General features: G+C 39.3%; 1 protein-coding gene across 3 annotated transcripts in view; it reads right to left on the bottom strand.

Moving 5' to 3' along the window:
- The window catches only part of LOC124711264 (N-acetylglucosamine-1-phosphotransferase subunits alpha/beta-like), a 132,230-nt gene extending 122,348 nt beyond the window's left edge, over nt 1–9,882 (bottom strand). For all 3 annotated transcript variants that reach the window (XR_007005449.1, XM_047241243.1, XM_047241244.1), the window contains exons 1-2: nt 9,702–9,882; nt 9,327–9,574 (exon numbers count right to left, since the gene is read on the bottom strand). Coding sequence is in view for 2 of the 3 variants with exons in the window: in XM_047241243.1 (XP_047097199.1) it covers nt 9,327–9,574; nt 9,702–9,833 (380 nt within the window). In the remaining variant the exon portion in view is untranslated. The remainder of the gene's footprint in view (nt 1–9,326; nt 9,575–9,701) is intronic.
- Nucleotides 9,883–12,726: the final 2,844 nt, after the last annotated feature.

Raw genomic sequence — 12,726 nt, 5'->3', positions numbered from 1 at the left:
CATCCCTCAAAGCTACCAATTCTTCTTCTACTGTATTTCTTTCCCCCGTTCTTGTCAATTGTTCCCTTATGCTCTCTCTGAAACTCTGTGCAACCTCTGGTTTAGTCAGTTTATCCAGGTCCCATCTCCTTAAATTCCCACCTTTTTGCAGTTTCTTCAAATTTAATCTACAGTTCATAACCAATAGATTGTGGTTAGAGTCCACATCTGCCCCTGGAAATGTCTTACAATTTAAAATCTGGTTCCTAAATCTCTGTCTTACCATTATATAATCTATCTGATACCTTTTAGTATCTCCAGGGTTCTTCCATGTATACAACCTTCTTTGATGATTCTTGAACGAAGTGTTAGCTATGATTAAGTTAAGCTCTGCGCAAAATTCTACCAGGCGGCTTCCTCTTTCATTTCTTACCCCCAATCCATATTCACCTACTACATTTCCTTCTCTCCCTTTTCCTACTACTGAATTCCAGTCACCCATGACTATTAAATTTTCGTCTCCCTTCACTATCTGAATAATAACAGAACATGTCAGGGAGAAATGCAGAACATTATTCCAGATAAGCCATTAGATTTAGTAGCTGTAGACTTTTATGGTCATTTACCTAAAAGCAAAGGCGGCCATTGTTTTATATTCGTCATGGTTGGTGTATTTTCCAAACTAATTAAACTTTATCCTGTTCGAAAAGCTACAAGTAAAGAGATCATTACAAAGATTGAGAGAGATTACTTCAAGAGTGTAGGGAAACCTAAAGCTATACTATCTGATAGTTCACAATTTGTTTCAAAAACTGGAAAGCATTCATGGAAAAAACTAACACAAAACACATCTTGATATCCGTGTACAGCCCATCTTCAAACCCAGCAGAAAGGTACATGAGAGAAATAGGGAGACTTTGTAGGACGTATTGTAGTCACAAACACCGTAGTTGGTCTGACCATGTAAACAACTTCGAGGATATCATGAACAGCTTGCAGCATAGCTCTACTGGGTTTTCACCATATGAAATTATGTTTCATCTCAGCCCAGCGAATCTTATTTCTGAATTAATAGACTTTCCACGATGTAGCTTAATATCAATGAAAGAACATGAAGAGATTGTAAAGAAAACCATGAAGAAAGTAGGTGAAGCTAGGAAAAATAGACATGATAGGAAAATAAATGCTACCACATTCAGAGTAGGTGACCATGTCTTAGTGAAATCCCACGAACGATCGAAGTTACTAACAGCAGAACTCAAGAAGTTTTTTGATATTTACATTGGGCCATTTGAGATTATTGAGAAACCCCACCCAAATACGTACCCATTAGTATATCCCAAGTCGAGAAAGCTGTTTGGTCTTAGGAATGTTGTTTCTCTGAAGCCATATATTGAGAAAAGAGCAAATTGAGCATACAAACATGCCTTTATCTGGAAAGAATTTTACTGGAAAAAAAAAAGAAAAAAAAGAACTAAATGCTGTGAAATAAAGTCACGGGAACAAATTGCAATCACCATACTAACCCATGTAACCTCCATCATGCAAAATGATGATGTATCTAGACTGATTGTCGCTCAATTCTATTATAAGATTAGATTTCATGATGCCAACATGTTTGTTTAAGTAATTGTACAGTACTTAATGAATTGCAAAATATGTAAACTTGATAAATGAGGGATTTTATTTGACTGATGATGCTAGGAGACAAGACATGTCACCCACCCCTGCAGTTTGAGAATAGCAAATTTCATAATTTTTGAAATCTTGTTCATTCACTTAAATAGACCATAATGCTTATATTAAAAAAATGTTCTATAGTTAATAGACTATACTTTCTTGTATATGCAAGTGAGCTTTTGTCTTACACCATGCTCACCATGATAACTGTTTTCATTCAGCTGTGTTGATAACACAACACACATACTTTATGTTGGCTTATTTTGCCTCTTAATTTTGATATCACATAATCTACAAGGCTCATGAGAGAATAGTGTTGTTGAATTGAAATACTTTTGCAACCTCACTGATGATATAGGAGTTAGTACTATGTTTGTTCTAATATGAGAAAATGTTTTAACTTTAGTATTATTTTATAGTAAATTTCTGAGCAACAAACCGATGTGTGTGTTTATGTAATTTATGTTGTGAGGCAAAGGAGGAAGTCAACGGGTGATGCAAGAATTATTGTGGATTGGCAGGAGAGCCAACCCAGGAATATTAGAGGAAGCCGAAAGGCACGCGTTTTAGCTCACGCAGGCTGGCGTGAGGTCTGGAACAGGACAGGGAAATTAGAATGTAGAAAAACGGACGTAGCTGGTGGAATACTTAACTTTAATCCATTAATAGTGAACGTCGGTCTGACGGTACATGATTAACAAGATCAATAGCAACTGATAATGGCGCCTTGCTAGGTCGTAGCAAATGACGTAGCTGAAGGCTATGCTAACTATCATCTCAGCAACTGAGAGCGTATATTGTCAGTGAACCATCGCTAGCAAAGTCAGCTGTACAACTGGGGCGAGTGCTAGGAAGTCTCTCTTGACCTGCCGTGTGGCGGTGCACGGTCTGCAATCACTGGTAGTGGCGACACGCGGGTTCGACGTATACTAACGGACCGCGGCCGATTTAAAGGCTACCACCAAGAAAGTGTGGTGTCTGGCGGTGACACCACAAGAATAAACATTTTACTAGAGTTGTGATAAAAAGTTGTATACAAGCCAAGACAGTGATGCAATTTCTGTATCGGACTGGCAAGTGGACCAGGGTACACTTTGAAGTCCTGGTGGGCTATTGTAATGTAATTAACTGTCGGAGGTAAAGTTTATCTCATGTGAAAAGTACGATGCCCGCAGTAAAGAGTTAAGGAAATTCATTATGTTGCCAGAAAATGTGTTTAATTTATTTAATTATGAATATTTTCTTTTATGATAAGTAATGGATTCGTTTGAGATGTTAAATGCTGTACATTTGTATGTATTTATTTATATGTATCTTTGGAGTTTATTAAGGTCAGTAGACCAAAGAATCTAGAACGCAGGAATGTCTGCAACTTCCGGGCACATATTGGCTTGCCCACCACTTCTTTGTCAGTATTGGAGGGAGATGGACGTGTTTATGTGACCAGTGCAGTATAATGCATTTAGAGTAGTAATGTTCATATTGAAAATGGTGTAGTTACTAAACAAAAAGCACGAATAAATATAATTTTTAGGTGAAAGTACTTCAGATCCGGTAGTGTTTATTTCAGACAAGAAGAAAACCGAGGCCATGCTTGTTGGAAGACAAGGTAACAAGGAAAGGGTTTAATCCCAAGACAGTAAGCCTGACCCTCCTCCCATGGTGTAGCCAGGGAAGGGAAGGTTGCTAGGTCACATAAAGCAGCATTCAATGATCCTTCACCATTCAAAGAGATGGCCATTTCAGAACGGGCAGATTTTTGCAGCGCGACACGCCTTATGTGCCAAGCATCCTCCCCGATACCACACAAATACCTTCAGAAATGACTTTCTGACACTTAAATCTATACTTGATGTTAACAAATTTCTCTTCTTCAGAAATGCTTTCCTTGCCATAGCCAGTCTACATTTTATATCGTCTCTACTTCGACCATCATCAGTTATTTTGCTCCCCAAATAGCAAAACTCCTTTACTACTTTAAGGGTCTCATTTCCTAATCTAATTCCCTCAGCATCACCCAACTTAATTTGACTACATTCCATTATCTTCGTTTTGCTTTTGTTGATGTTCATCTTATATCCTCCTTTCAAGACACTATCCATCCCGTTCAACTGCTCTTCCAAGTCCTTTGCTGTCTCTGACAGAATTACGTCATTGGCGAACCTCAAAGTTTTTATTTCTTCTCCATGGATTTTAATACCTACTCCGAATTTTTCTTTTGTTTCCCTCACTGCTTCCTCAATATACAGATTGAATAACATCGGGGAGAGGCTACAACCCTGTCTCACTCCCTTCCCAACCACTGCTTCCCTTTGATGTCCCTCGACTCATATAACCTGCCATCTGGTTTCTGTACAAATTGTAAATAGCTTTTCGCTCCCTGTATTTTACCCCTGCCACCTTTAAAATTTGAAAGAGAGTATTCCAGCCAACATTGGCAAAAGCTTTCTCTAAGTCTACAAATGTTAGAAATGTAGGTTTGCCTTTCCTTTATCTAGCTTCTAAGGTAAGTCGTAGGGTCAGTATTGCCTCACGTGTTCCGATATTTCTACGGAATCCAAACTGATCTTCCCCAAGGTCGGCTTCTACTGCTTTTTCCATTCGTCTGTAAAGAATTCGCGTTAGTATTTTGCAGCTGTGACTTATTAAACTGATAGTTCGGTAATTTTCACATCTGTCAACACCTGCTTTCTATGGGATTGGAATTATTATGTTCTTCTTGAAGTCTGAGGGTATTTCACCTGTCTCATACATCTTGCTCACCAGATGGTAGAGTTTTGTCAGGGCTGGCTCTCCCAAGGCTGTCAGTAGTTCTAATGGAATGTTGTCTACTCCCGGGGTTTTGTTTTGACTCAGGTCTTTCAGTGCTCTGTCAAACTCTTCACGCAGTATCATATCTCCCATTTTATCTTCATCTACATCCTCTTCCATTTCCAAAATATTGTCCTCAAGTACATCACCCTTGTATAAACCCTCTATATACTCCTTCCACCTTTCTGCCTTCCCTTCTTTGCTTAGAACTGGGTTGCCATCTGAGCTCTTGACATTCATACAAGTGGCTCTCTTCTCTCCAAAGGTCCCTTTACTTTTCCTGTAGGCAATATCTATCTTACCCCTAGTGAGACAAGCCTCTACATCCTTACATTTGTCCTCTAGCCATGCCTGCTTAGCCATTTTGCACTTCCGGTCGATCTCATTTTTGAGACGTTTGTATTCCTTTTTGCCTGCTTCATTTACTGCATTTTTATATGTTCTCCTTTCATCAATTAAATTCAATATTTCTTCTGTTACCTACGGATTTCTACCAGCCCTCGTCTTTTTTCCTACTTGATCCTCTGCTGCCTTCACTACTTCATCCCTCAAAGCTACCCATTCTTCTTCTACTGTATTTCTTTCCCCCATTCTTGTCAATTGTTCCCTTATGCTCTGCCTGAAACACTCTACAACCTCTGATTTAGTCAGTTTATCCAGGTCCCATCTCCTTAAATTCCCACCTTTTTGCAGTTTCTTCAGTTTTAATCTACAGTTCATAACCAATAGATTGTGGTCAGAGTCCAGATCTGCCCCTGGAAATGTCTTACAATTTAAAATCTGGTTCCTAAATATCAGTCTTACCATTATATAACCTATCTGAAACCTGTCAGTATCTCCAGGCTTCTTCCATGTATACAGTCTTCTTTTATGATTCTTGAACCAAGTGCTAGCTATGATTAAGGTGTGCTCTGTGCAAAATTCTACCAGGCATCTTCCTCTTTTGTTTCTTACCGCCAATCCATATTCACCTACTATGCTTCCTTTTCTCCCTTTTCCTACTGACGAATTCCAGTCACCCATGACTATTAAATGTTCATCTCCCTTCACTATCTGAATAATTTCTTTTATTTCATGATACATTTCTTCGTCATCTGTAGAGCTAGTTGGCATATAAACGTGTACTACTGTGGTAGGCATGGGCTTCGTATCTATCTTGGCCACAATAATGCGTTCACTATGCTGTTTGTAGTAGCTTACCCGCATTCCTATTTTCCTATTCATTACTAAACCTACTCCTGCATTGCCCCTATTTGATTTTGTGTTTATAACCCTGTAGTCACCTGACCAGAACTCTTGTTCCACCTGCCACCAAACTTCACTAATTCCCACTACATCCAACTTTAACCTATCCATTTCCCTTTTTAAATTTTCTAACCACACGTTTGTCTGGCCTCTCAACAGATACCCCTCTGCTGTCGTTGCACCCATGGTACGGCTATCTGTATCGGTGAGGCATGCAAGCCTCCCCACCAACGGCAAGGTCCATGGTTCTTGGGGGGGGGGGGGGGGGGTCGATATTATTGATACGTGAAGTAAATGCCATTAAAGACGTTACAAAGAGGAAAGCAACGGGCTGTGATAAGATACCAGCTGAAGAGCAATATCCTGACTAAGAAAGCTCATCAGTATGATACATCATCAGGGCACTGGCCTGAATATCAACTCGAAAGTATTTTACTCCCTTTACCCTAAGAAATAAAACACCAAAGAATGCAAATATTACAAGACAATTTCGTATACCATATCACAGAGGTCATGTGTAATCTTTAATTCAGAAGATTAGAATGAAGAACTGAGGAAAGCAAGGATAAGGATCAGTTAGGATTCAGGAAAGGAAATGGAGAACAAGATGCTACCGAACGAAGATGACAGGACACATAATGCTACAAGTTAATGGGGTTGTGAACAATCCAGAATGTTTTGGTGACAGCTTGGTGGACTGGAATATCTTGCTGAAGGTACTGAAAACTTGGTGTACACAAGAAGGACAGAAGATGGAAGATGAGGAAACAGGTAAGGCAAGCTTTGGAAGAGAATTTAGACAAGTATGTCGTTTGTCACAATCCTTGTCAATATTTATGCTCAAAAACAAGCATACCAAGTAATAGAAAAAGCAAAATACGTAACAGTAGGAAGAGAAAGAATAAAGAGAATTAACTATGCAGATTATCAAGCAGTGTTGGCTTAATCAGATAAAAAACTACAATTTATGATGTAGAAGATCATAAAAGTGGGGAAGAGAGTATGGAATGACAATAAATGTAGGAAAGTCAAAAGTGATGAGAATCAGCACACACGAGAGCTCTGGAAAAATATACTTGAAAGAAAAGACCTCAGAAGATGTAATATCTTTTGGGTATTTAGGGAGTTTGATGACAGGAAATGCAAGCTGTATGGAGAAAATTAGAAGTTAAATATGTATGGATAAGACACCTTCAGAAAACATGAAAGGTTTGTGGATGGCAAAAATGTCAAGTTTTAGATTTGGAATGTGGTACTGGATAGCACTGAATCAAGGACAACCAAAATTAAAGAGGATCAATATTTGAATAGTTCTGAAATCTGGTTGTGGAGGAGGCCCTACTGAACTTCAGCCTAATATTGGACAAGAATCACGATGCACAGTTTCTCTCTGTGGCACAGAAATATGTACCACCAGGAAGGCAGAAGCTGATGAGATGAATCTTAGCTCCAGTGAATGAGATGAAGAACGGAAGCAAATGGAGATATGCTACAACGAATGAACAGATCCCAAATATATTGAGGAGAAGTGAATTAGATGTGTTGGATACGACGCAATAATAAAGGAGAGCACTATGCCCAAAGTGATACAAAGACCACCACAAATTACACATACATTCGGCACACTGAGCTCTAAAAATATCAAAGTTACAAGTAATGTTTCCACTAACTGAGCTGCACATTGCAAATTAAATAGCTAATACAGAAATACTAGAATACGCACATCACAGTAACAACAAATTCCACCTGCGTGCTTTGACCCATGATGTCAACAATACAGCAGGAACAGCTGCTTTTAGCATATACAAAATGATGATGATGACGTCACTACATACACATGCCAACAAACAAACAATAAAAATGACACGATAACATCTCACTCCAAAAAGTAAAATGAAGATGACAGGACAACCAGGTAAAATTGGGTGTTTACGGCGGGGTCAGGCTAAATGTATGTGTACAACAATTAAAAAAAACACCGCACCATCACACAACAAATAAGTTTAAAAAACTTGAAATTACAAAATTCCCCACCACACCACAGCAACAAAACCACAGTAACCTGACATTTCTCTTGAGCTATACAGCTAAACCACATGCATCAACACCAAAAACCCAACACCTCAACCCGCTTAGCCCCGAAAAGTGAAATCGGACATTTCCTGTGACCTACACAGCTCAACCAGCAGTTATGTACATCCAAAAGACCAGCACCTACAACTCTGAAAAGTGGAATGAAAACCCCCAACTTCTCAAAAATTCGAATACCCTATACTCAATACATCAATTAAAAGACAACTAGGCCCTATAAACATACAACACACAAATCGCAATTACTACGGAAAAAACCAAAACTACTTCCCCCCCCCCCCCCCGCACACACACACACACACACACACACACACACACACACACACACACAAACGCCACGCACGGGGGTGCGCACGCCGACAATGCCACATATACATGTCCCTGGTCCGAGCTGAAGGAACTTCCGTCAACCCCACGTTGTTGCCACAAACTTGACACCTAACATATTCAGCAAAAAGTCTGAACATTACGGAAACTGTTTGTCAGAAATTGTATCACCGATCTCCAAACGTAATGACACACTTGTCTTCACTGCCATATTCATATATAACAAAAAAGCAACAAAAAAATTAGACTTCTTTCCGCACAACAAACACCAAACTAATCAGACTTAACAAAAACTCCAAATACATCAACAAAATAACTGTAGTGACTAGCTGAAAACACTTCCACAACCTACCGTATGTTACCGCACCAACTACCTAAACTCAAAACCACGTAAGCACGATGACAAAGCTCACATGAACTCAATACCACACAAATTCAGGCGGGTGGAATCGGGCGATACCATTAACACTAAATCATACATGTCCTTGACTGGTTATAGAAATTGGAAGCATACCAGCTTCCAAGTTATACACTGGAGTTATCATCTACTTTTTCTGGTATGACATACCTACAACTTTGGCTACAAACTGGCAAAATTTTGCCTACAACTGACCCTAACATAATATGTATTTGAAACAGATTTTCTGCTACGCGAAATGTAGCGGGAAACCTTAACTAAAAAGCATTTTCGCATTCCAATACCATAGAAGTCTGATGAAGCATATTTTACAAGAATAACGGAACACAAATTATGTTGGTAAAGTCAAACATTCAAACAGAGTAAAGCGAAAAAGTTCAATTTCATCAAAATTCTTTACAACACTGCAAATGTATTTCGGAGCCTAGACTGTGAGGTCCATTTATCACCACTGTAAGAAAGAAATATTACATATTTGTAGATGGCATTCCATTCAGTAAAGCAGCGAGATCGTCTGTACAGTAACTGCACTAATATTAAAATTCAGATTCAATTACAAATCAATAACTTGCAGTATTTGTAAACTGAACGGTGTTGATCATTAACTACGAATCATGAGCCACACTTAACAACAGGTTAAGAATGAGGGCTCATACCTTGAAAATGACTGTCATTCATGAAACAAGTGATAAGATCTCCAGAACAATGGATGATAAATAACTTTGAAGTAATGTATCATTAAGAAATGGAAAATACCCTGGTTAATAAGCCATACCTCGCTGTGACAATGTGTGACGGCAAACAGACTGCGTAAGGGCACTCTGCCGGCTTCTCCTCTCGCAGCTTCTCTTCATACTCACGAAGTTGCCCTTGCAGTAAAGGGTCCGAACCGTTAACCCATGTGTAAACAACATCAATAGGTACATGCTGGCAAAGCTTATCTTGTAGTGGTTTTTTGATGACATTGTCACTAAATGGATTGAACGCAGCTTCGTATTTTTCCTTGCTCCAACGTAACCACACCTGCACACAAATGAACGCTTCAAAGAGAAAAAAATTGTCGAATCGTAATTACACTGAACAAAATCTCGAAATATTATCTGCACTTCTTATAAATCGTTGTACAACCGGGTATGATTGTTTTACTAACCTCACCAAATTGTATTACAGTGGTTAACAATGAAAAAATGATTAAAGTAATCAATAAAATAGAATATTTCTGCGAGAGAAAGTCGTAGCTACGTCTCTGTAATATCTTCTTGGTGTTAGCAACAAAATTCATATCCGTCAATCACTATTTCGCAGAAACCCCATCGCAGACGCACACTCCTCAGCCGCGCAAGCGCCACTGTAAACTGTTATTTGATACACGCTTGCCTACCGTGCTGCCATCTTTCGGTAGCGCCAGACACCGCACCGTATTGCACATGCGCAGCTACGATGACGTAGACGGCCCGTGCTTGGTGCTTGCCATACGCTTTTCGTCGCATTTCTGTGTGGAATTTCGTACGTTGTGGGGGCATCACGTCACGATGTGCAGCCCAGCGGCATGTTATTGAAAGGAACTACGGAGTTGTACCTGTAGCAATTGTTTTATCAGTTCTACCCAGATAAGGAATGCAAATAAGGGAGCAGTTCTTGGCGTATTACTCATTTCAAAACTAGACTCTACAGCTCAAAGTACCATAACGTTTTGCTATGTGGTGACTGACAGATTTCTTGTTTAATTCGTACTCTGCAATATTGTTATGTAGCATTTGCAATCACGTTTACATCTACACAGCACCGAAAAACGCTAGTAGGAAGGAATACAAATTACTTGCAAAAAAAATTAAAAAAAAAAAAAACAGTTCCTTTTGTAGCTTACACCAGAATAAATGACAATAACTTTCATGACTATTTCAAAATGTGTTACAAATTAACAAGGTTGTCTGTGAGGCAATAAATATAAAGCCATGTGGGGAGTTAAAACGATAAAACACGGTACGCTGCCAGTCTACAATTTAGCATAGAATGGCAATCTATAAATTTAAGATGTAAACACAAATTAAGAAATAGCTTCAGACCTAGAGGAAGTATTAGACAAGTGTCTTGTGATGGAAGAAACCCTATGTTTCACGGAAAGCAGATTTGTAAAATTCTGCTACAGCCGTCAATATGTTTGAAGCAAAATATTTAGTTCAAAACTGCTGACCAAATTTGCCTGCTTAAGGCCTGGCCAGACAATGCAGCCTGGACGTCCGGCCTGTGGCCTTGAACCGCATCCGGCAGGCCGCACTGTTGAATCTCTCGTTATTGTATGGCGGCGGTCACACACAGTGCGGCTCTGACGCACCGGCAACCGGCCTGCCGCCGGGTTGTCACAGATTTAGTGGTGGGCAGGAAATCGCGTATCTGTTAGAAATCACAGTGACTGAGAAGTCACAGATATCACAGTAGCAACTTTACAGAATCTAACCGCGATTTCAGTCACAGTTAGTAGTCGCAAGTAGTATTTCACATTCAAAGACGTGAGCCACCTATTGGTCGAATTTAGCACTGCTTTCTGCGATTTCAGTGACAAGTCGCAACTAAGAGTCGCAAGTAGCCATGGAGGTAAGAATAAGGGGAAATGGCGCTACGTATCCCAGCCGTACTACGTTTTGAAGCCATGGGGGCGTGGCTCGCTGCCATGACACTCTGACCAAAACATTGCCAGTGTGCTATAGCGCTGCGTGTATTACGGTCGCTAATTGCACCATATACGCATGTAACGTCATCAGATTGGTTGTTTCGAAGTTTTTGTTTAAAATAAAATCTCGTAAAGGCGAAATTCCGCGTTTCTTCTGATTAAAAATAGTTTTTAATGTAATATTACAAATAGCTAGCCTTCAATGTAAACGATACAATTTTGTTAATTCAGTAATAAACGTGTATCACAAACAAAATAATAGAAACTGAAAACTAAGTTAGCTATACCCTCCCTCCAAAGCCCCATAAATACATCTTGTTTGTAATACGTACTGGGACATTTCAGTTACGTTACACTACTGGGAAACACTGTTCATTACCACCAATATTCACTAAAATACGGTACATAGAATGGCAAATCTACACAGTGTCCTGTTTAGGCCTTACTTTACGCCAGTTAATGTAGTGTTAGCTTTTAATTTGGTACATGATGAAGACAAAGTGAGTTACTCAACACTTCGATTATCGACGATACGTACGTATTATCCTGAAACGTGAACTTGAAAACTAAGAATTTAATTCTTTGAATTAACATACCTTTTGCAAATGTTTGTCTGCAAAAACACAAGGATTATTAAACAATTGTTGCTGTCATTAATGACTAGCAATATAATTGACAGAGTAGATTGCTAATATTTGCTATAATTAATATTACATTTGCAAGAACGATCTCACTGAAGTAATTAAGTCCATCGAAACGCTTACAAACTAACCTCTCGTCTGACAAAAACGGTCTAAAGACGCAGTGGCAATTTCTTCAGATCTGTTGACAAAGATATTTTGAGTTATCACTTTACTGAGTGACTGAAATGTAGTTCAGGTACCTGTGAACATAACAATATGTTAGAATTCATTTTCTAAATACGAACTATTACGGTATTGTACGGCTACTTACATATTAATTACACTATTAATATTTTCACAGTTGCTTCTTTAATACAAAATTAAAGCCAACGGAAGAAAAAACGTAAAACATACTTGCCAATGACAGTTTTGTTGAGATGCAATTTTCTGTGTTGACAGATGTAACTTTTTCATACGGTGGTAAGTCGCAGAAATCGCAGGAATCACAGAAATCGCAGAAGTAGCAGAAGTCACAGAAATCGCAGAAGTAGCAGAAATCGCGGAAGTAGCAGAAATCGCAAAAATAGCAGTGGCGGAGGGATGCACGACCTATGTTCCTTAACTGCGACTCTTAACTGCGACAAATCACAGTTAAGAATAACAGATACTGAAAAGTAGCATTCACAGAAATCACTGATATCGGAAAATCGCAGTTTAGCCCATCACTACACAGATTACAGATTCGCCGCAAGCCGGAGCACTTGCAGTTACTTGCATCTAGGGGACACTTGCGTCCAGGGGACGCCAAGGAATTGGCTTTGCTGATTGGCCACGTCGTGCCATGACGTCGTCTCCCACACCAGCCAATCCTTTCTGAAACG

This window comes from Schistocerca piceifrons, chromosome 8 (assembly GCF_021461385.2).
Source record: "Schistocerca piceifrons isolate TAMUIC-IGC-003096 chromosome 8, iqSchPice1.1, whole genome shotgun sequence".
Classification (NCBI taxonomy): Eukaryota; Metazoa; Arthropoda; class Insecta; order Orthoptera; family Acrididae; genus Schistocerca; species Schistocerca piceifrons.
The sequence above is the reverse complement of the archived record's forward strand: the minus strand, read 5'-3'. Positions and strand labels throughout refer to the sequence as shown.